The sequence below is a fragment of the Mustela nivalis genome (genome assembly GCF_964662115.1).
Source record: "Mustela nivalis genome assembly, chromosome: 15".
In the NCBI taxonomy this organism is placed as follows: Eukaryota; Metazoa; Chordata; class Mammalia; order Carnivora; family Mustelidae; genus Mustela; species Mustela nivalis.
Genome location: NC_139034.1, coordinates 8,772,755 through 8,796,929, shown reverse-complemented (window position 1 = coordinate 8,796,929; position 24,175 = coordinate 8,772,755). Strand labels below are relative to the sequence as shown.

The window sequence follows — 24,175 nt, the reverse complement described above, 5'->3', positions numbered from 1 at the left end:
GGTTTTTTCCAACATAAAATAATGCAATGATCTAAATAAACATTAGAAAATAATGGAAAGGGCGCCTGGGTGGCTCAGTGGGTTAAAGCCTCTGCCTGCAGCTCAGGTCATGATCCCAGGTCCTAGGATCGAGCCCGCATCGGGCTCTGCTCAGCCGGAAGCCTGCTTCCCCTCCACCCACCCCCCGCCTGCCTCTCTGCCTACTTGTAATCTCTGTCTGTCAGATAAATAAATAAATTCTTTAAAAAAAAGAGAACGGAAACATCATCAAACTGCAGCAATTTTCCTTCCCATTAGGCGTTTTTCTAACCTTAGAGAGAGGTTTTACACTTATATATGGAAGGGACACTTTAGAAGATTTTTAAAAAATCATATTTAATAGAAAATTTGGGGAATATTTGTTACTTTTTTCAAACATGAGTTGCATGCAGGGAGAAGATGGGAAGAGTTTCACTGTTCCCAGCCCTTCCTATCTTACCTCTTTTGATGCGGCCATCACGTGCCAGACAGCCATGAGCTGGCACACTGGTTACAAGGATGGGCAGTTCACCACTCTTGCTTCCTCTGCCCCCTGCCACTGTCATTCCCAGGGACTCAGGTGGTTCCTTCTTTACAGTAATGTGTTTTTCTTGGCATGTAACACACTGGGGAAGATCCTAACACAGGAGAAGAAAATTCATTGCAAAATAAATAATACATAGCTGAAGTAAAGTAAGGAAACTGAAGGAAAAAATACCATGGCAATGATAAAGTCACTGTTAAAATCAGTTACTGAAGAAATAATACACAGTTCCTCATGGTACAAACATGACACCGAACACTGGGGATCACAATGTCAGACTTTGGATGGCTGTATGTTCATATGACTATGTATGGAACAGAAAAAACTCAGGACTGTTGACATGTGGAAGTCAAAATAGGGCCAATTCTACAAAGGTAAATAATGCACTTGAGTTTTAAGATTCTGAAGACAAGCTAATTAATTTTATTTCTCTCTCTCTCCTCTATTCTTTGAGAGAAATGGTGACAGAATAGTACAAAAGTAAAGTGCGGATTTAGTTAACTGCCAGAAAAAAGCTATAGATCTATCTTCTGTTTCTTACTCATGAGAATGCTCGGTCATGAAATGGGTGCAAACTGATCTTCACAACCTTCATGGAAAGCTATAAGGATATGAAATAACTGAATTTTTGAAAAAGTTAAGGAAGAGAAAAATTCTCCAACAAACTGTGTTCTCAGGAAAAAGCAATTTTTACCGATATTGATTGTTTCTATTTATGGGGACACTCCTAGAAGAAAAGGAAACTTTAAAACATCACCTTTTTTAAAATTAGAATGCCATAAAAAACAATGGGTACCTATGAAATATTAATATTAAAATAGCAATAGTAACTAACATTTATTGAAGATTTACTATGTGTAAAGCAAATGGTTTCACATGTATTATTTCATTTTCATGGTTTCATTACATTTCACTACAATGGTCCGGAGTGTAAATCCTATGGTTGGCCCCATTTTATAAACAAGGAAATAGCCTTATTAGAAAGGTCATGTAGGGGCACCTGGGTGGCTCAGTGGGTTAAGCCGCTGCCTTCGGCTCAGGTCATGATCTCAGAGTCCTGGGATTGAGCCCCGCATCCGGCTCTCTGCTCAGCGGGGGGCCTGCTTCCTCCTCTCTCTCTGCCTGCCTCTCTGCCTACTTGTGATCTCTGTCTGTCAAATAAATAAATAAAATCTTTAAAAAAAAAAAAAAAGAAAGTTCATGTAATTTGCTCCAAATTATATAGCTACGCATGATCACACTGGGATTTGAGGTGATTCAAGTTTAAAAAAAATACACATACACACACATAGTGTATATACATAAACATGTATTCATATGTAGTTGTCTATGTTCATACAGCATGATGCTATATGCATCCACACTACAATGGTGCTATCCCATTAAGTGTAATAATGGAAGCTCCTATCTCAAAAGGTTCCTTAACACATATACTGTAACAGCATAGTGTAGATAACAAGATAACTATTACCACGACTAACAATATCAACAGCAGAACTAGATGAGTTCTTTTGCTAGAACTGTAACATTTCCTTTAGTGACACTGCTTCAGAGCGGACAGGTACGACGTGTCAGTCAAGCCCTGCACCGGCAGGGGTGTCTGCTCTTCTCTGCTCCTGAAACCAACACTCTGAAATTTTCTTGAGGGCACTACTTAAATAGCCTAGAGTTCCTAGAATTTTGACCTCATAGAAAACCTGTAAACGTCCACAGGTGGTATCATAGCATATGACATCTATGTTCGCATCCTTCAAAACTGGGCAAGACCCACGTGATTATGAAGACAATCCAGGTAAACTCAGCTGGGAGCACATTGACTTCAACGCTTGTGTCTGTCAGGTATCGAGTCAATTAGAGGTGGTTGTTTTATTCCTCCAAATGGCTGAGATGTATGCATTTTAGCCAAACTTCACAGATTACTCTTGGTATACTTCATGGAAACTTCTAAGGGCTTAACACTGGATGAATGTTTCCAAGCAGGGGCTACGCAGGGGCTTAGTAATAGAGTAATGTGTGCTTTAATTTTTAACAATGATTATCCTCTGAACAGGTTGTTTTGATAAATTTGTATTTGTTTTCCCTAGGAGACCTTTATATTTTAAAGTAGGATTTGACATCACAAATGCTGTATGTTAATGGTAAATTGCTAAGTTAATGCTTAAAATTACATTTAATGTGGCTGTTCTAACAAGCAGGTTTACAGAGCACCTAGAGTAAGAATTCAGCATTGCTATTTAAAACACCACCACTTAAAATTAAGGAAGAGGAACTAGTAAAAAGAAAAATATTTGTGCCCAAAACAAAAAAAAAGGACATAAATCGTCCTCTATATGAACGCTGAAATGGTTAAGTAGTTCTTAAAACAGTCTTAAATTTGTAGCATTGTCTTTGAGCACCCATATTTCCACTTTCTGCTGAATTCATGGATTCAGTTACCAACTTTTGCCTTAATTATGATTCTTTAGGAATATGTATATATAGGTAACTTGTAAATCAAGGACCAGCTATATGAACAACTCCTATTCAAATTCCTTTTCAAAACAATAACTGCTTTTCGTAGTCATCATTGTGAAAGCAAAATTATAGGTTCCCTTCACACATTTCATTTTCTGTTCAAAAATAAGATGAAGTTTGTGCTTATAATTTCTTAAAAGTTTTAACTGAACAAAGACCAGTGACAAGTGTATACTTCAGCTCAGAAAACAAGATAAACCTGATGGGCCAAAAATACTTGTGCCTTTAAATGATGCTTTCTTGGGGCGCCTGGGTAGCTCAGGGTGTTGAGCCACTGCCTTCGGCTCGGGTCATGATCTCGGGCTCCTGGGATCGAGTCCCACATCGGGCTCTCTGCTCAGCGGGGAGCCTGCTTCTCTCTCTCTCTCTCTCTCTCTCTCTCTGCCTGCCTCTCTGCCTACTTGTGATCTCTGTGTGTCAAATGAATAAATAAAATCTTAAAAATAAATAAATACAAAAATAAATAATGCTTTCTTGGGCTCCTGTGACATTACAGAGTTATTCTCTCAAATTGTACTTACATTAAGAAGCCACTTTAAGCTAAACATGTGTTTCTCAAGTCATTCTCCTTAAGTAAAATTAAATTGCTTTGCTAAATTAAAACTTATTTACTGGTCTACTTAAAAACTATAGGAAGTAAAAGCAAACAAACAAACAAAAAATCAATAGGAAGGTTCCGATGTGTGATTTTCACACAGTTGGTAAATAGCATCATTGTAAAAATTCTGGCCTACTAGAAGTTGAGTTCAAATGAAAGATGAAATGAAGTAAATAACACTGAGAACACAGTAAAGTGCCACTGTTTTTTGACTTCTACTGATTTCAGCATCCAAAGTGAGACAACATCAGAATTTTTGGCACAGATAAATGACCTAGGAATCTATTAGCAAAGCACTGAAATATGAAAGATGCAGCAAAAAGCTCAACATACGGGAATTTAAAATGATCTAGGGTAGTATTCCTATGAACTGTAACATAAAAAGAAATGCTTTCTGTGTTTTGCATGTACGTATCAGAAAGTATGATTTATGCTTCATATTCACATAGGGAATTCTGTTGTTGTAGGCAAACTGCCCAACCGCTAAGTATGGACTTGTTGGTCATTGTCTTTTTTTCAGTTACATAACCTCCTGTTACAACTGAATGAGCAAACCAAGATAAATCCCACTTTCAAGCAGGACCAAACAAAGAAGTCTTTCTAGAAGATCAAACACTTCTCATCAATCTGGCAGAGGGACCTTCTTACTAAGAAACCACCCCTACTGGCTGAGGAACAGACTGTACAGGGACTCTCAAGGTAGCCAAACACACATTCCACACCCCCAAACACCTTGTGCTCACCTTTTCCAACAGAGTAACAGCCCTCATTTAAATCTTACCAGTTTGTCACAAGGATTCCCTGAGGGCAGATGAATGAAAACATGCAAACTCGAGGCCTCACCTTGTGTGAGCTGGGACTGTTGTGGTACAGCGGCTGTGCATGGTGCTGGCTGCTACTCTGAGCTCCTGCGTCCTGGACAGGGTTACCAGGCTGGGATTTCCCCGGCCTAGCAATTGTTAAATCCACCCTCTCGCCACTAGCCTGGAGAAAACACACATATATAATCACCAGTCATTAATGATGCTTCTCACTTAAAAAAATTATAGGGAGGGTCATTTTCAATGCACTTATCATCGCTGTATCAGAGCCTCACCTGAGTGGGGACTGCAGGCCCCTGCTGGGGGTGGGGCAGACGAGGGAGTTCATTTCAGGAGCTAATACTTTAAAACTTCTGCAGGTAAAAGAGCCACACACAGACCTCTTGGGTAAACCTTCCCTAATCCTGGAAATACCAAGGGTGTAAGCAAAGAAAGCCTGGGTTCTGATCTCCCCATGATTTCTTGAAGGGTAACTGTCTTTTTATACTTCCCTCCCCTGCAAAACTGGCCTTGGACTGAGAGAAAGAGAGCAAAGAAGATAAAAGGACGAACGGATTCTAAACTGGATTACAATCCTTTGTGATTTCTGAAATAAATTCCAAGATGGCTACTTTGAGAGTGATAATCAATGAAACTACGTGTAGCTCTGTTTCCACACACTACAGCTTCGAATCGAAAATAGGGATCAGCTTAAACAGTCCTGAAAAGAATGATAACAAAGGTCCTGTAAAACAGGATTAGTATTTATATACATCACAAATTGTGTGCCTATATATGCCATATGTGCACTCACACATAAATGTAATTTTAGAGGTGATGACAACCACGTTGAATTTAGAGGTCCATTATCTGTATTTATAGATCTAGATCTGAAACACAGATTCACATTTATTATACTTTTTAAAGCTATTTTAGCTTTGCTTTTAACGTACAGGCCTGGTCTACTTGATGCTGATTCTTGGTCATGACTACAACTTTCCAAGTTTACTATCATTTCTATGGGAAAATTTGACAGCCTGCTTTCAAGAAGCTGTGGTGGAAAGTAGAGCACTCCTCCCCCATGACTGCAGTCAAGTTGGAAAAGGAGTGAAAACCATAATTAAAAAAAAATGATTTTATTTATTTATTTGAGAGCGAAAGCGAGAGAGCAAGGTGGAGGGGCAAAGGAAGAGGGAGAAGCCGACTCCTCGCAGAGCAGAGAGCCCAATGTAGGATCTGAGCCGAAGGCAGATGCTGAACCACGGAGCCACCCAGGTGCCTGAGTGATAACCAATTTTAAGGCCCTATTAAAGTCACTTACTTATTCAAGTATTTCATTAAACTAGTTTCAGACAATTCTTCCAATAACTGAAAGAATAACACTCCTCATGTGGCCAGAGTCTGGGGATTTGATCTAACAGGCAAATTCCAAATAGAACGCTTACAATCCAGATATTTGAGATTCTGACACTTCCCAGTATTAGATCACACGGTGTGAAGGGTGAGAAACCCCTGTGATCTCATTTCAATATTAAGAATTGTTTGCTTTACTGCCTAACCCTCCCCACTACCAAATACTCTATAACCAGTAATTCAGCTTTATGGGAAGACCCCTGCTCATGCAAACCTATTAACAAACAAATCCCTGATCTTTTTTGATTTCTTAAAAGACAAAATTCTGGCTGTGTGATGGAAGTGGACATATAAGCTTTAAACGATGGGCCAACATTTGGGTTTAGGCCAACTGCCTATCTAACTCTTCAGGGTTTCAAGCACAACAAAAGAATTCTGTTAAAGTCAAGATTTTAAAAATGCAGGATGCCTAAATGACAATACCTGTATTTCATAAAATAGTGGCATGCCCTTTTGATGGGAGTATATACTGGTATGATCTTTCTAGAGGGAAGTTAAGCAAAATGTCTTAAACTTGAAAACAAAACATTAAAAAGTCTGTTGACAGGGGAGTGTTTACGTAAGTTTTAGCACAACACGCCTACTATACAGCTATATCATGGTGCATCTATTTTCAGGGTAAGAAGGCCACAACATACAGCTGACGTAAAGAAAGGGTGGCAAACTCAGAATTTGTAAGCTGACTGCATGTCTAAGTACCTACGTAAATAGGAACCTATTTATTTGTAGGCATATACAGAAAAATGACAATGTTCTTCAAAACTTTAATGTCACTATCTTATGGACTTTAGACTGACTGTGATTTTGATTTCCTTCTTCATTTTCTGTATTTTGTCTTCCTTAGTCTCCTTTTCAGACATGGAATACATGTTATTCTCAGAATCCAAAACATTAAGATGTTTTTCACAAAGAAACAACTTGAGAAATATATTATATTTGGTATCATATATATGTATCTGTATTCAATTTTTTTCAATCTCAAGTCTGGGACAAGAGACCAACGCCTGAATCTCCCTCCTAATGCAAGACGGCTACCGGGTGTGTGTGTTCCCAAAATTATAATGAACCAAACATTTGTGAAATGGAGTAATGAAATGGGATTTAAATTTGGGTTTTCTTACACAGTACTTAAATCTTCATTGTTAATTCTGTTTACTATACACATTTCCCAGTGACTATCAACCTACTTTAATTCCTGATGCTCGATTATGTTACTGCTTGGTTTCCTCTATGTCAGAGTGTTTTCTTGTGCTTACTAAAAACAAAATAAAACATAACTAAATAAAACACCATACACATCTTTGTTTCACCCCTATCATTGTAGGAGATACCCATATCATTAAATGCTCTGGTAGGTTATAGAACCGGAAGGTCTGGCCTGGATTATTTTCTACTTTTTCTATCTTATTTTTAAAAAAAATTTATAAAGCTGTTTTCTTTTTTTAAAGATTTTATTTATTATGTATTTATTTATTTATTTGACAGAGAGCAAGAGAAGGAACACAAGCAGAGGGAGTGGGAGAGGGAGAAGCAGATTCCTGGCTGAGCAGAGAGCCCCGATGTGAAACTGGATGCCAGCACCCTGGGATCATGCCTGACCGAAGGCAGATGCTTAATGACTGAGCCACCCAGGTGCCCCTCTACTTTACCTACTTTAATGTTCTTATTGAAATTTTTTTTTCTCTAATAATAACCATCTTTACTTCACAGGGATACTGTAAGAACACAAGTTATGATGTGTTTGAAATGCTCTGAATGCTTTATAAAAAGGGCACTACAGAGATAATGAGTTCTTCTCAATAAAAATTGATTTTCCCCACTTGTATGGAGGTGAAGCGGAGAGTGAACGTTACAAGAGCAGGGAAGTCACAACTTTGGAACCACAGCTCCTTCAAGCTTTTCTTGTCTCACCTGTTAAATGTGGACATAAATGTGTTTTTTATGTGTGGGCTTAGGTGGAGCCCATGGAGCAAATGAAAAACCCATGTGCAAAAATAGAGCCTTCACTCTATAAAGAGCAAGGCTAAATGTTCACAGGGATACAGTTTTCCGGACAGGATTTTATCTGTAATGATAAAATCATCTCTTGTGCATTTGGAAGGATTTGGGGAGCCGTGTTTGATTTCCCCCATGAAATATCAAATATCCCTCAGGTTCTCATGTGACGAAAACATCGACATAAAGGCTGAGCACGTGGAATGAATATCCGCGTGTACCTGAATGATCTGGGCGGCAAGCTCAGGGGTTCCGAGCTTCAGGTCGTGTCCATTGATGGCGAGCACTCGGTCGTTGCTGCTCAGCCTTCCATCCTGTGCAGCCAGCCAGGCCCTCTTCCAACAGATCAAGGATAAAAACACCTGGTTCACCGGTCCTTTGAATGCGTTTAATGCCAAGTTGTTCACCAGAGTCCTGTTTGTGAAAGACTACGTGGAAGACCTCTTCCCGGGGAGAGCTACTGTCAGGGTGGCTGTAGGTCCGGCCCCCAAAGCACCGCTCTCCAGCACGCTTAGGTGCAGCGTGGAACAGGGCTGGGAAAGGGCGGCTCTGGCATAGTTGTGAGACACATTGTTGGTGTTACAGTTGTTGACCTGGAAGAAAAGAATTATGACTGAGGTGGGACAATCTTTTATCCTCTCAACTGGTAAACATTTATACGCCATTTCCAAAAGAAACGGACTTTGGAAAATGACATACAGTCATTATTTACAAAGAAAAGCCCTCTGAAGATGTTTTAAAATGCACAGTTCCTAAGCTTCACTCACAATGACTAGCACGAAGTAGAGAATGGCAGTTAGGATCTCAGGCTTCAGCGAGGGTGCTGAATCAGAGTCCCTGGTCCTGCCAGTAGTGGGATGTCTGAGGGTGTCCCCTGAGTGGTGAGATGGGTTTACTCTCCGCTTCAAGGGACCAGGAGGAAAATGCAGAGACAGCAGCAGCATGTGGCAAGTGCCAACAAAATACTAGTTCTAGTGGAACAGAAACTGAAGTTCTACTGGATTGATGTGGCTTTTCCAAATGAAAAACACCTACCCTGGAAAAAATACACCGAGTTTTAATCTAAGAAAAGGGACAGATTCTAGATACACAACCTGATCTCAGTTCAGTCATTTTTACTTTAAAGAAAAGCAGGTAATTACAGTTTCACTCTGTTTAGCACTCAAGTGTAACATCTATCTAATACAACAAGCTTAACTCAGTACTCACAGAACATTTATTTACTAAACCTTATGGCCCTGAAAGGAATATAGTGACTGATCCTGGGACAGGAACAGGACTAAGAAAATACACCCAGCTTCAGTTATTCACCTAGTCAGAGGAAGAGGTTGGTGCAACTCTGAGTGTTTATCACAATTAGAATTCCTCTCCTCATCTGCCTGCACCAACAGCAAGCAGGAAATCGACATTCTCTTGGATGTGTTATGTGGCACAGGCTCTGGGTTAGGTGCTTGTGATTACCCAAAGCCTTCAATCTTTTTCACGTGAGTCTATCTTAAGGAAAACCTTCCCCCTTCCTACTCATCTCGGGATGACAGTTTTGAGCACCACTAACTTGAATTTTATTGATTTGGGCCTGTGGACATCTTTTAAAATTCAGGCATCAAATGCCATAGATCTCACACATAAACTTGCTCTTCGCCCAATTTTGCAACATCTGTGCATTTGGTTGCCATCCAGATCCTTGATGAAAAAGTTGAGTAACATAGGGTCAAGAATAGAACTTTAAGGCAGCTTCTAAAAAACCAGCCTGACGTGGATTTGTTAGTCAAAACTCATCATTTCTGGTTATTCAGCTAAAAAGCCACTTATCTCTAGGTTCTTATTTTTCCGTCTTTGATTCACATCTATCACAAATGACTTTACAAACATCTGGCTGGAATCCAGCGCTAGCCACGTGCGAGTCTGTAGCCTCACACCATTTTTGTGACGTGGGTTGTGGAATATCCTACAATCGGAGATTTTCCCTTCACAAAAGTGTGGTTGCCAGTGAAACACAGAGAAAGCAGAAACCAAATAAAATACTGTTGCTAGATGTTGTAAAAATAGCACCAACAGAGTAAACTTTACCACATCTTTAGCTAATTATCTTTTGGACCAATGCAGTCAAGACATGACTGCAATTATTTTCCTTAAAAACCAAAAGTGATGGGACACCTAGGTGGCTCAGTTGCTTAAGCAGCTGCCTTCGGCTCAGGTCATGATCCCAGCATCCTGGGATCGAGTCCCGCATCGGGCTCCTTTCTCGGCAGGGAACCTGCTTCTCCCTCGGCCTCTGCCGGCCACTCTGTCTGCCTGTGCTTGATCTCTCTCCCTGTGTAAGCTGCAAAAAAGGGCAATATGGTTCTTTTTGTCTTGGCCACAAAGGTGTCAAAAGGTCAAAACCAGCTACAAGAGTTCCTCCACAGAGAATCAGTTTAGGAGCTGGGGTAGAAGGAATACAGCATAAGGTGTCCAGAGAGCTGTGCCAACCTCATGCAACCAGAATACTACTAATATCGTAAAAGGACAGCAAACACAGGAATGCGGTAAATAGCTAGCTATGGTAGGATCAGAAACTGGATTTTACATAAGCTGGATTAGTTATGTTTCCTGTATTCTCCTATTGCCTCTTTGGATTTAGTCAAGAACAAAACACTGCAAGTTCAGTCTGTGTTAGCCAGGCCAAGTGCAATGAAGGAGGGGTTTTGGGCCCAAGTGTCGAAGTGGAAAACACAAACTACAAGAGGCAGAATACGGATGGGCGTGGAAACCAAAGCCAGGAACCCCCAGTGGAAAGGTCAATCCTTGCTGCTCTTGGAGCCTAGTTTGTCTGTCTTCCCCTCTGGACATTTCTCTTGAAGAACTAAAAATCCTAGAGGTTCTAAGTTTGGTTTTAATGAAGAAGACAGCTATTCCCAACAGGATATCATAACCAAATCCACTCTTTTATTGACTCAGCAGGTTTGTCCTGGGTATCGACTCCAGGCACAGCTCTGTGAGAAGCCTGTCCCATAGTATGTAATAATGGCGGCTGCCATCCCCAAAGGAAGACACTGCATTTGAATAACTCTCTGTGACCAATTATGCATTAAGTGGTGAAGAGAAGGAATGTCTTCAGCACTTACTGTGAGAAGAGGTCTGAATGGCTGAAAATGGCAGGGCAGGGCTTTCTGGATGAAGGTGGGGAAGCTGTAGCACAATGGGGACAGACTGGAACATGGAGGGAAGCAAGGAGACTGCTATGTCTGGCTTTTCTGCTACATTATACATTCTATGAGGGCAGGGGTTGCTTTTTGCTCTTAATTATACCCTCAGCTCTGACCACCATGCCTATGATGTTTCAGTAATACACCGATGGCTACAGCTGAAAGAAAAAGCAAGGGTTAAGGCTGAGGGGACAGGTTGTGTAAGAGTTCAAAGAGGACCTGGACTATTAGATTAATCAGTATGGACTTGATTCTCTGGTCCAATCTATCCAGGAAAAGCAGAGTCACAGGTGAATTAACCGGACAATGTCGTACCGGATTTCAGAGCAGAGTAGGGAGGCAGGGGTTTTGATTCTCCTGGGTTAGACGTGAAGCAGTGAGGGCACAGACCAGAGAGATGGCAGGGAAAAGAGAAGGGGTGAATACCAACAGACCGTGGGGAAGGACCCAGCAGTGAAATCGAGGAGGCAAGAGTCCTTGAGCTTGGGTTCCTAGAAGACATCTTTTCTCATTCATGCCTATTTCTTCTCTCCTAAATATCCATTCTTTTAGCTTCAAGTACCACATACACTTGTATGGGTCATATATCCAGGTCAATTTTCACATACACTCTAGAATTCACATGAACAGTGGAATTCTGGCCATCTCATGCTCATCAGTATGCCCTCACACACAACATCATCTTGCCCGAAGCAAGTTCATTTGTTGGAGTAGCTCATTCTTTTTAAAGAGAAGAGGGAGAGGGTAGCACCAAGGATTAGTGCAGAGTCAGGCTGTTTGTGGATGAGAGTGCATTTGAGAGCCAACAAGAGGTGGTCATGATTTCCGAATTCTATCTTAAATTCAATGCTGTAAGTTTTAAGTAACTTGTGCTGTGTGACCTGTCTTTTCTAGATTATAGAAATCCGTGTAGAGAAGGATGAATCAGACAACGAAGGTAACTGATGGATGGTACCCTGGGACTAGAGATAGAGCCAATGGGACAAGAGAATTTAGCAGTGAAGGTGGCCCCGAAATAGACAACCGTGGAGACCAAGCCAGGAGGAATCCAGCTGGCCTGGAGAGCCACACACTGAGGCACATGCGGGATCAAATTTAAGATGGGGGTAAAAATACATTCCATGAGTTTGGGGGAAATCAGAGAAATTACAGATAAATTCTGATCTGTTTAGCACTAAAAAAAAAAAACAGTAAAACTTACCTTTTTAGAAGTCAGACTCCACAGTACCCTAATTTCCTAAGTTTTAAATTGATGAATAAGAGCAACAAAAGAGGCAAGTTAACAAAATCATTTAAAAAATTGATACCTGAAGAACTGGGTCTCCAGCAAGAAGTCTTCCATCTTTGGCGATCACCCCATGCCGACAGACTTCCTGGATAACAAGGTTGATCAGTGGCCTTTCATTGCCGCCCACAATGCTAATTCCTAGCTGAATATAAGGATCAGACCGGTGAATTTCAATTGTAGTAATTATAATTATGCCTTCCGGAAAACTAACCGGCTGCTGCATAGCTGCCAAGTTAAAAACGAGACGGAGAAAAACAGGTGGAAAGAAAAATGTTTTCTATTTTGATTATCTTCACGTAAGTAAGTTATCGTCTATCATTAGTGATGACCTTATGTTAATAGATGATTCATAACAAAGCAATACCACGGGATAAGAAAAACAGAATGACCAAAACACCAATAGGTAAGATTAGCAAAACACTTCCTCTTTGAAAGGTGATCAGTAAATAATCAACAAATAACTACTATGCATCAGATCACTAGGGACCACACAGTGATCTGATAAAGAAATATACAGAAAATATCATCTTGTCCTAATTGATCAGATTGACAAAATATCAATATACAAAATATCATTTTGTCAGTTGACCCATGAAACAGCTGTAAACAGTGCAAGGCAGTACATATGAAATAAAAAAGACAAACTCTGTGACATACAATCACCGTAGTGGTTGACAAAATAACCACATTAAGCAAGAAGAGGAGGGTCTTGATCTGAGCAGTAGGAGATAGAAGAATTGTTATAGCCAAGGCTGGGAAAACTGGGATTTGTAGAAAAATTGGAATTTTCATAAGAGATAAACCTATTTAAAAGTAAGACAAAGGGCCAACTACTAAGATATGCCCAAGATCTATGACTAGAGGTTTTCTGCCTGTTTCCTGGTGGGTCATGTAGACAGATCAGTGGCTGCTACCAGAGGACAGCAATAGTCAGACACATGGCCTTGGGAGTCAGATACATACCTAGCCATTTCGTGGCTCTCAGACTTTGACCAATGACTCCCTGACTAAGTTTCCTCATCATTAAAAAAAAGCCAGTATTGGTACAAGCATTTAATAAGTTAATATATGTAAAGTGCTTGGCACAGTGCTGACACAGAACAAGCACGGAGGCTGAGGTATTTTTTTGTTCTTCTTGATGCTGTGGATTTCTTAGTCAAGAAGCAATAGGCATCAAAACAAACAAACAAAAGAAGCCTGCTGATGACCAGTGAATTTGTGGACTACAACAGAAGAGGGGGAGGGGGAAGGATAAGCCTCAAGGTAAGACTCCCTTTCTGTTTCTAACCGGCAAACTGTTAGACTTGTACACTTAAAAGGTGAATATGTGATATGTGAAGCATATCTCAGTAAAATTATTTGTTGAAGAGGAAAAACAACAACAACAAGAACAACAACACCCCATGGAGGGAAAGTAATAGGGAGTACTGAGAAGAAAGGAAATATCTGATTTGAAAACAGATGAAAAGCAAAAGCAAGGTGAAGAGCACATACTGTCAGTGGCCGTGTTCTCCTCCAAGGCGGGGTTGTCCAGGCCAGGCTCCTCAGGCCACGGGGGCAGAGACGCTGATATCAAGCTGCGCTCAGCAGGTTCTGTGCCTGTCCCTGAACAGTCCGTTTCGAGGGATAAAGTACCTGGAAGATCTATTACAGTGGTTCCATTTTCATTCTCAATCTCTGTCTGAGCTTTATCAGTTTTCCTCCTTTCTAGGGCAAGTCTCCGATGAAAAGCTCCAGGACATCTAGAGAGAGAGCATTAGGGGGTTCCCAGATGATTTGAAAGGAAAAATGATAGACAGCTTGTGCCCCAACAACAGAATAGCCACTGCTTCAATGCCAAACTCACCTAGAGGTAATCCACAAGTGGTATGTAATCTGATTTTAACCTCTGCTCAAACTAAATTCCTACCACACTGTGTAGCAAACTTAAAACAGGCGTTGGCACAAATAGTGGCTTCGTGCATGTCTCAAAAAATACTTCAATAAAAACCTGTATTCAGATACATACTAGTTCCAGAAATACACCAGCACAGTTGACGGTATACTGCAAATACTATTCTGAGATCCTGATTGCATAACCCCCTTTTCACAGGGATGGCTTAACTCCTTAACAGGAGTGGAAACAGCAGTCTTCTTCCACAATGTGCTCCTGCATCCAGACTTGGACCCTGAGTGACACTGTTCCTTTCCAATCTCAGGGCCAAGGGTACACATTCATTTATTAGTGAGAAGCAATACATCTGAGGCTCTGCCACTTGCAGAAAAGCAGAGCAAAGGCTCAAGAGGCTGCGTATGGTGGGTGGCGGTCTTATGTCTAGGACTGCAGACTTCATTCAATGATAGTGTGTTTTAAAATCTCAAATTTCATGAAAAATCAAGTATAGGATAAATTTATTGAAAACTGGAAGCTATCCCTTAGCTGTAAAAGTAATGAATTTCCCCTCACAAACTAAAGATAAGTTGTGGGTTTCAAGTTCTTGAAAAAGATTGCTATGGAATTTCTTTATCCAGCTTTTTCTCATTCCCGGTTTCCTCATCACCTTATTAAGAAAGAGGACAAAGGATTTCCCTTCTGCACTGTTGTGCCGCACTCCAGGAAATGTTCCTGCAAGGACCTGACAAGTAACGTGGAATATTGTATCACTGAGAAAAATTATTTTTGTCAAGTAAGTAGATTGCATGAGAAATGCATTTTAAAACTATTTCATTCAATAAAAAAATGGTGACAAAAAGTGGATCATAAAACAATACTTGAGACTAAAACTATAGGGAAAGATTCAATTCTCCAAATGCATATCACACACTGGTATCCATGTGCGTAACAGCCAGTCTTCGATGGAGAAACAGACTAGGAACAGGAAGTGGGAAGGAAACATAAGCAGAATGTGCACAGCTGAGAAAGAGCCTAGCTAACAACTAAAAAATCCTACAAACTAAGTAACTGTAAAGCCCCTCTTATCTGATGCAAGAATAAATTGTTTTTTCTTTTCTTTTCTTTCTTTTTTTTTGTTTTGTCAGAGAGAGTGAGCACAGGCAGAGACAGAAAGAGAAGCAGGCCTCCTGCTGAGCAAGGAGCCCGATGTGGGACTCGATCCCAGGACTCTGGGATCATGACCCGAGTGGAAGGCAGCCTCTTAACCAACTGAGCCACCCAGGTGTCCCCAAGAATAAATTTAAAACTGGAACCCTGAAGTTGTTAGAGAGGTAAAGAACCAGGTATACTTACATCCCAATGGGACAGCAAATTGCTAAGAGGGACTAAAGACAAGTATTTTGTGTGATATCACAGAGAACTATGGAAGAAAGCATTCATCTAGCACTCAGGAAGGTTACAGAAGACTACGCAACACCCACCTTTAAACAGATGGGGAGCTGGGCACACAGAGACGGAACAACTAGCCAGGAGGAGACGATGAAAGACTTCAAACTACACAAGGGAGGCAAGAGTGCCAACAAAGAAAAAATGACATAGATTATACCATAGAAAGAAAAAACAAGTACAGGGGCGCCTGGATGGCTCAGTGGGTTAAGCCACTGCCTTCGGCTCAGGTCATGATCTCAGAGTCCTGGGATTGAGCCCCGCATCGGGCTCTCTGCTCAGCAGGGATCCTGCTTCCTCCTCTCTCCGTGCCTGCCTCTCTGCCTGCTTGTGATTTCTGTCTGTCAAATAAATAAATAAAATCTTAAAAAAAAAAAAAAAAAGAAAAAACAAGTACATATGAATGGCAAAAATCATGAGCCTCATTAACATTTATAACTAAGACATAAGACTGGCAAGTCATCAGAATTTTTAATAGTTAAAAAGCTTAATATGGTTTTTATTTAATGGATGACAGATTTTTAAAAACATATTTTTCTGCCTTGCTTGTACGATAGAGCAATTTAGCCAGCAAGTACTCTTAGGAAACAAACTAGTTAAGAGTATCAGCTCTTCCACTTATTGACAACCTCTTCCATTTATTAACAACCTCTCTGCCCATATTCTTCTTTATATAACAAAGATAAGACGGCCTAACTCATAGAGCTGTCATGAAAACTAAACTGGACTAATATAAATTGCTTAAAATACTGCCTCATAAATAATCAGAACTCAATACAAACTAGTGACTACTAGTATCATAGCAACTTAAAAGTACTCAAGCTAGGGCTCCTGGGTGTCAGTTGGTCAAGCGACTGCCTTCGGCTCAGGTCATGATCCTGAAACCCAAGACTGAGTCCTGCAACTCACTCCCTGCTCAGCAAGGGGTCAGCTTCTCCCTTTGACCCTCCCCCCTCTCATGCTCTCTTTCTCTCTCTCTCAAATAAATAAAATCTTTTTTTAAAAAGCACACATGCTATACAGTTTTCTTACAGTACATCTGTATCAAGTCCCCCTGCTTGTGCTCTTTTCCCTCTAATAAAGAAATAAAATCCTAAAATAAAACATAACAAATTGAGCATCAAAGTGAACCTTGAGGCCTTCAAGACCTGGCCGGAAACACCCTCCTGTGTGTATTTCCTTGTCATCTTTCTTGTTGTGCTGATGGCGTCAGAGGTGCATGTCATCCCAAGGAGGGAGAAGGCCGATGGTGGAGAGACTCTGGGCTCCTGAAGAACACAGAAAGGATTTCAGTCTCCAATCTGAAGATCCACTCAGCACTGCCAAGGGGGGTACCTCTGTGGTGACAGGCTACCAAAACCTGGGGAGTTACATGGTCATTCAGCGTAATGTAATATAGCTCCGTACAGCATGTTGAAATGACCAAGTTCACTTGAATAGTGATCAGCCTAAAACCTTTAAAGAGGACCAAAGAGGCACCTGGCTTCCTCAGGCACTAGGATCCTTGATCTCAGGGTTATGAGTTCGAGGCTCACATCAGTCACAGTTAACTTAAAAATAAAACAAAAAGCGTACACAGGACTAAAATCAGTGAGGCTCAAACAACGAAGCTGGTCTGTGCTGGGACGGATCCTGTCTCCCGTTCATTCAGCCACTGGGCACTGCGCACTCAGATGGTGCCAGGGCTTATCAGCCCAGCGGGTTCTCCTCGTGAGAGCTCAGGGTCTAGAGCAGAAGATGGACAAACGAGAAACCAAAATGTGAACGGGAAAAGCGATTGCTCCACAGCAAAAGAGCAAGGGACACAACTAAGGCCCAAACTCCACCCGGTGAGGGGTATGGCAAGGCTGTGCTGAGATGACACGGAGAATTCCTGCGGGAGGAAAAGAAGGAGACAGCCCTGCACAAATGCGAGTGCATTCCACCTGGCGGAGGGCACCATGGAGCAGAGGACTGGAGGTTAGAAAAGGGGGCCAGGGTGGCCAGAGAAGCTGAGGAAGGACCAGAGTGGGAGGGGAGGAGGGCCAGGGCCCGGGAAGTTGGTCAGTATCAGTGCCCTTCTCCCAGGGCTGTGTGACCACACTTCCCCACACTCAGTGGCTGAACCAACAAATGCTGCCTCGTGGTCTCAGGGGATCAGCAATCCAGCAGTGCTCTGCTGGGGGCTCCTGCCAGAGACTCTCCTTAAACTGGGCTGCTGACAACACCAAGGGAGGACCTGCTTCACCGAGAACCTGAGCGCACTCAGGGGCATGGGCCAGATACAGCCCATCTCAAAGACCTGACTTTTGTCTGCTGTGGGCCCACAGGGCTGGGCCATGTGCGTATGTCTGGGTCATGGTTCAACCTAGGGGCTTGTGCTCCAGTATGAAGATTGGAGAGAGAACATGGATCCGAGTCAACATGGGGCTGGGCAATGAGTTTTTGAACGAAATCTCAGAAGGGCCTTTGGGTCACGTTGCCACGTTCTGTGACATGGAAGTGAATCACCAAGTCCGGACCACACTCTGGGGAGGGGTCACACAAACATGTCTACAGAGGAGTTGGGGAACCAATGGAGTCCCCGAAGGGAGACTGTGAAGATCCCTGAAGGGTCCAGGCATTGCCCAGAATCAGACTGGTAGGGATGCTTAGCAGGCTTGAACCCAGCTCTTTGAGTATCCTCAAAGTTGGGGTCCTGGATGCAACGTAGCCATTCACTGGGGGCTCTGGAAAAGTTTTTCTGGAAGGAAGTGGCTGTTGGCCTGGAAATGTTATCGGGCTGAAGGTGATCATTGGTCTCCTAGACAGGAGACATATGCCCAGGTTCTTGTCTGAGGAGGATCCTGGGTCATGGCAACCCACTGGATCGACCCCTATCTGCATCACACCCTTTGGAAAGGAGAGAATGGAGTGCATCCCGGGACAGGCGGTCTCTAGGGCTAAGGGCACATTCTGACCATCAAGGGCCAAGACTCCAGTCCCTTCTTTAGGGTTTGCATTGAAAAGAAAAAGCCTAAGACCTTGGGAAGCTATTACCCAGCCCTCTGTAAGTGGGGCTGTCCTTTCTGGGACTCCAGAATGTGAGCACCGATGAACACATGTGTGCACACAGGAGCTTGTGTGCTGGTGCACACAAACACACACCCCAGGAGGGACTGTGGGGTGGGATCTGATTAGTAGCAGATTCCAAGAAGTTGACAGGAGGGAGGAAATTGGGTGGGAGGTATTTCCTACATGTGACAGCCCTCCTCTAACATCATAGCTATTATCCAACCTATGCCTGTGGACATCTGATAGAAAGACATGCTGGACTCATCCATATTTGGCAAGAAGACCATCCTTGTCTGCCACAATGGCTTATCTAGGGTCTGAACCAGGTAAGAATAGAGACTTGTGTCTGAAACCAGGTGTGTTTGCAAGCTGGGGCCCTGGCTGCTCCCAGACCTTCCCTGGGGGCCTGTGGAGAGGGGTGTGTTGGGGTCACTGTGTACAGATAAGATGTGGCCTTGCATGCAGAAGGGGGAAGAGGAGATGGCAGATGGGAGCACTGTTCGTGTAGGGGTCCAATCAGGAGTGGGCCCTGATAGGGCATCTCAGGAAGTGATGTCACTGCCTGGATCACAAAGGCCTTCAGAACTTGGAACCCCTGCAACCAGGCAGCCAGTCTAGTCCAGTAGCAGGGTTACTGGACTCAGGACCTTGACACAGAAAGATGTTTTCCTGTTGTGTACCTAGTTTCTGGGGCTCTGGGTACCAGAACCCCCAAGAAAATGACTTGTTCCCATGCTGCAGACATTGGCTAAAACCACCCCCCCAATGCCGCAGGACCTTTCGAGGGAGACGCCATAAGGTACTTACTACTGAGGAGACTAGGCGATGCCCACCCCTCTGAACCGTCCTAGGGAAGCCCCATCCCTTTCTCTGGAGTTTGAGGGGAGGAGGGATATGTGGGGGTTCCTGCCCATGGGCTGGAGGAGGGTGAGTACAGTGGATACTCTTGTGATCCCTTCTTGTTCACACCAATGTCAGGGTGGGCAGGGTGCACAGGGGATTCCTGAGGTGACTCTGAGCTGTGCCAGAGCACATCCAAGGCCCTGAAGCTGGGCCACGTTTCTCTCCTTGGGGGAGGGCTCTGCCACCTGGGCTGTGGTGTGTCTGGAATGGAGCGCCCTGGGTCTGAAGACCAGCAAAGGCCTCCAGACAGGGCTCTAAGTCCTCCTGCCTGCCTGCCGGGCACTGTCTTTAAAGAACGCCCCAGAGGACATGGTGCAGGAGGTGACCGAGGAGATTGCCTGCTCTCCTTCCTCCAAGGACACGAAGCCGCACACGGCCAACAGAGTCTGGCGCTGGCTCAGGGTGAGTGCAGGTGCTGGGGAGACCCAACCCCGGGGCGCCCATGCAGCACCAAGGGCCCCACTTCCTAGAAGCCAACCTGGCCTCCTAGAGTCCTGTACTCCCGTGAATCTGCATCCCATCTCTTCCCCAAACTGGCCCACAACGTTCTGCCCACGCCTTGGACAGAAGCACTGCCATTGTCCACATACTTATAGGAGTATCATTAAAGAGACTTTAGACCAGGTTTCATCCCGTTGATTTAGACTCCTTTTGCCCTGGCCAAGGCATTTTCCTAACTCGTGCTCCCAGGTGCCCCCACTGGCCCAACAGTCCTTCCTCAGCTTCTGCAAGTCTTGCAAAGACTGGATTGGGAGACTTTGATCCAAAGGGACATGGTACTCTGTCTCTTGCTCTGCGCTTTGGTATTGATGGAACACATTGTTGCCCCCCCCCCCAAGGAAAAGGAACAGGGGCCTCACTGCACTGCACTGCACGGCAGTCCGGAAGGCCAGTCATTGATCACAGCCATGGAGCCCTTTACTGGGGCAGGACTGGATGTAATCCCCTTCTCTGGCCAAGGCACAGTGCTGCATCCTACAGCCTCCGTGCCTTCTTATCCTAAGCCCTCTCGCCTTAAACATCTCTGTGTTCTCATCTCAAGAATGGGATATGTTGGGTGCCGGGGTGGCTCAGGGGTTTCAGCCTCTGCCTGCAGCTCAGGTCATGGGTCCTGGGTCTCACAGTCCTGGGATCGAGGCCCACGTCGGGGGCGTGGGGTCCTCTGCTCAGCAGGGAGCCTGCTTCCCCCTTTATGTCTGGCTGCCTCTCTGCCTACTTGTCACCTCTCTCTCTGTCAAATAAATAAATAACAAGTCTTTCAAAAAAGTAAAAAGAATGGGCTATGTTATCAGAAATCACAGGATCCATGCCACTCAGGCAGGGATGTGCTATCCATACTCCGCTCACAAAGGGACCTCAGATACTAGCAAGTTCAGACATCATTTCTTTCAATTCTTTGTATGGATACCAAGAACATTTTCTCATTGCCTTAAAGGCTTCTTAACTGATTGGCTGATTGATGGATTTGAGAGAGAGACAGGGGGAGAGTGGGGAGAAGTAGACCGAGAAACAGAATCCTCAAGCAGACACTGCCCTATGGACACAGCCCTACGAGGATCGCAGCCTCAGAACACGGAGACCATGACCTGAAGCAAAACCAAGAGCTTTAGGCTGAACCCAATGAGACACTGAGTCACCCGATTCTTTTTCGGACTCTGGGCTCTCTTGTCCCACCTCTTGCTGAAGTCCCTGAGATCTGGGGGCTCATTCTGCCCTCCAAGCCCCAACCCTCCTGGTGGCCACAGCACTGACTCATGTCTCCTCTGATTCACCTCAGGGGAAAAATCGTTCAACCAGGAAGAGGAGCAAGACCTCGGTGCTGATGGCCAAGCGGGCCGACAAGCTGCAGGCCGCAATAGATCACCTGGTGCCTGCCGTCATCAGACAAGATCTACACTGTGTCCACACCTTTCTGGACACATACCGTCACTTGGCCACCCCCCAGGAGGTGCTGGACCTCCTCTTTGCAAGGTGAGCACCCTCCCCTGCCCCTAACTGCTCTGTGAGATTTGGCCAATTCCTGTTGTGAGACTCTGGCAGGTCCCCAAGCTTCCCCAAGCTTCCCTTGCTCCTAACTGGGACAGAGGTATTATAGGGACTCAGTGGGGTCTTGTAGGGAAAGGACACCTGGGAGCCTGCGCCAGTGGAAAATTCTGCTGGAGGGCCTGTGGGCATGCTCTTTGCTCATTCCTGTGCCCCTCATGATGAAGCCTCTGCCTCATCCCTGACTCTCACTATGATCTTGAGCTGGGCTCCTTTGCCACTGAAAGGGAGATCTGAGACTCCTTCTGGGGCCTGTGTCTGGCTGAATCCAGAGCAAGCATCCCTGGGGGTGAGCAGGGGCCGGGCCCACTCAGATGTCGGTGATGGGCTGGTTGGGGCCCTTTTATTCAGCAAGCATTCAGGAAGCCCCGGTAGGTGGAGGCGATTATCCAGGAGCTGAATGGGATCCCTGCACAGAACAGAAAGCACCCCAGGGCTGCAGGCTAGTCGAGGGTCTGGCGGTGAGAGCCAATATCCACAGACATCTCATGCGATGCCCCCTGGCCTCCTCTAGATTCGGATGTGTTTATTCCAGCTATGATGAGGTCGGCGGACCCCAGGAGCAGCGCAACATGTGAGTAAGCTTTGGCTGCTTTAGGAGGGCCTTCCCTCTCAACCAGGGTAGTGAGGGTCCTGTGAGTTTGAGGGGCTGCCGGACCTTCAGACTCACCTCGTTATTCTGCTTTATGGTAAATGTCTGAGAGCTTCTACTGGAAATTGGAAAGGTGCCCTGGGGAACTGGGGTAGGTGTGTGAGCACTGTGGGAGAGCAGAGGGGGATGGAGGACAGCTTCCACCCCTGAGAGGGTCATGCTCCATCCCTGCCCCTTCCCAGCCCTCTCTCTGCCCCAATTCTGGGACCCAGAACACAGGATTTAGGAACCATCACATAGCAGTGCTGGCACCTGCACGTTGGGTGCACAGAGGGGTCTCAGGGAGAGGGTGACCCAGTAGAGCCCAGGGAGCAGCAGGCATCCCACACCCTGTGGGAGGTGAGTGTCAGTGGAAACAGACCCACTCTCATGGCACCTAGTGAACGGGCAGAGGAGGTAACGGTGGAGGTATGGGGAGGGTCCTGGGAAGGCCTGGCTAGAGACAGAGTCCCTTTGTTCCCTCCTCGGTTGGATCTTCACTGAGCAGAGGCGAGTGCAGTGAGGGTAATTAAGAGGCCAGACACCACTTCTCCCCAGGCACATGCAGTTGAATTCAAGTGGCTCGTGGGCAAGGAGACAGACTGAGGAGTGTGTCCAGCTCCCCTAAGAAGTCCAGAAATGCTCCCCCCATTGACCAAGGACTCCCACTCCTAGCGGCTTTTGGCCAGCCTGCCGTGTGGGAGCAGGCCTTTCTCACGCAGGACTGCCAGGTCGCAATTGGACAAGGAGTCCGACTGGTCTCAGACAGGAGCTGACAGCCCAGGGGCCCAGGTTCCCACATAGGTTCCCTGGGATTTTGGTTTGGATGCGTACCCTGTCCTCTGACTTCTCTGCCTCCATGTCTGTCCCCAGGGCCGTCTATGCCATCCTGAACACCTGGGTGGAAAAGTATCCAGGGGATTTTGTGCAGCCTCCGGAGTTTCCCAGCTTGCACACGCTGCTGGCCTACCTGCAGGTCAATGTGCCGGGCTCGGACCTGCAGCGCCGTGCCCAGCTTCTGCTTCCAGAAAGGCAATGCGCTCCTGAAAAGACCACGGAGCCAGAGGCTAGGGGTGAGGAGGACTGGGGGTGACTCATGTGGGCCTGAGGCGGAGGCAGGGTGGGCCACCCTGAGGAAGCCTCCGTAGATTGTAATTGGGCCGAAGAGAGTGAGTCGTCTCAGATCCCTGTCCCCATGGGCTTCCATCGGGGACACCTTCTGGGGGCTGGGTCTTGAACGCAGGCCACGCTGAGTGGTGGGGAAAGGGAAAGGCAAAAGGGAAGTCAATCAAGCTGATGATGCTTTCTCTTCTTGGAGCTACAGCACCGGCCCCAGAGCCAGATCAGGATGTGTCTCGGGAAGTTGTTCCACCAGCCACTCTGGCACCTGCTGCACCTCTGGGGCCTGAGCTGGCCCCCGCCATCCCTGCTATGGCTGCTCACTATGGGTTAGGAAGACCAGTGACCCCCCCTGACCCATTGGGGCCAGGGCAGATGGTCGTCAGGGCCCTCGTTCACTTCTCTGCCACGGAAGAGCCACCAGGCCTTTTGACTTTCCTGGATGACCAGCAGGGTCCTGCCACCGAGCTGCCGCCCCCTGCCTCCGTGGAGCAAGCAGGCTCGGCCCCCGAGTAGCAGCTTGTACTGGCTGCAGCTCCAGAGCATGACTCCCCCTCCCCCATCATTTCCTTCTTTATCGTATTTGTTTTCTGTATTCACCTCTATAATTACTTCATAGATGTTATTTATTAAATAAAGTAGAATTTGAGTTTATATAACATTTTACTCGCATCCTTTGCAGTGGGATATGGAGGTCTCATTAGGTCCATCCAGAGTGTTGCACAACCATGTCGTTCTACGACGTTTCTGTCACAGAGACACCCACGCT

At 44.9% G+C, this 24,175-nt stretch overlaps 2 protein-coding genes across 3 annotated transcripts in view; one reads left to right on the top strand and one right to left on the bottom strand.

Annotated features, from left to right (window-relative positions):
- Positions 1-24,175, bottom strand: part of LOC309848890 (uncharacterized protein) — a gene marked incomplete at its 5' end in the record, with an annotated part of 137,005 nt that overhangs the window by 51,582 nt on the left and 61,248 nt on the right. Inside the window, 1 exon segment of the mRNA XM_082700931.1 lies at positions 4,518-4,658. Coding sequence (XP_082557057.1) covers positions 4,518-4,658 — 141 coding nt within the window.
- On the top strand, positions 18,936-24,067 carry LOC309848518 (ral guanine nucleotide dissociation stimulator-like). Of its 2 annotated transcripts, none has more exons than XM_082700216.1 (6): positions 18,936-19,036; positions 19,908-20,015; positions 21,391-21,584; positions 22,171-22,230; positions 23,161-23,360; positions 23,612-24,067. In XM_082700216.1, exons 2-6 carry the CDS (start codon positions 19,923-19,925, stop codon positions 23,920-23,922), a joined length of 858 nt encoding a protein of 285 aa, XP_082556342.1. In that variant the 5' UTR covers positions 18,936-19,036; positions 19,908-19,922; the 3' UTR covers positions 23,923-24,067. The 2 variants fall into 2 exon arrangements, with proteins under 2 accessions (XP_082556342.1, XP_082556341.1); XM_082700215.1 differs by having other exon boundaries at positions 19,007-19,509.

Coding starts and splice junctions, on each gene's coding strand:
- LOC309848518 (XM_082700215.1), top strand. CDS start 19,372: ATGTTTTCCTGTTGTGTACCTAGTTTCTGGGGCTCTGGGTACCAGAAC. Junction 20,016..21,390: donor GAGTCTGGCGCTGGCTCAGG/GTGAGTGCAGGT, acceptor GATTCACCTCAG/GGGAAAAATCGTTCAACCAG. Junction 23,361..23,611: donor CACGGAGCCAGAGGCTAGGG/GTGAGGAGGACT, acceptor TTGGAGCTACAG/CACCGGCCCCAGAGCCAGAT.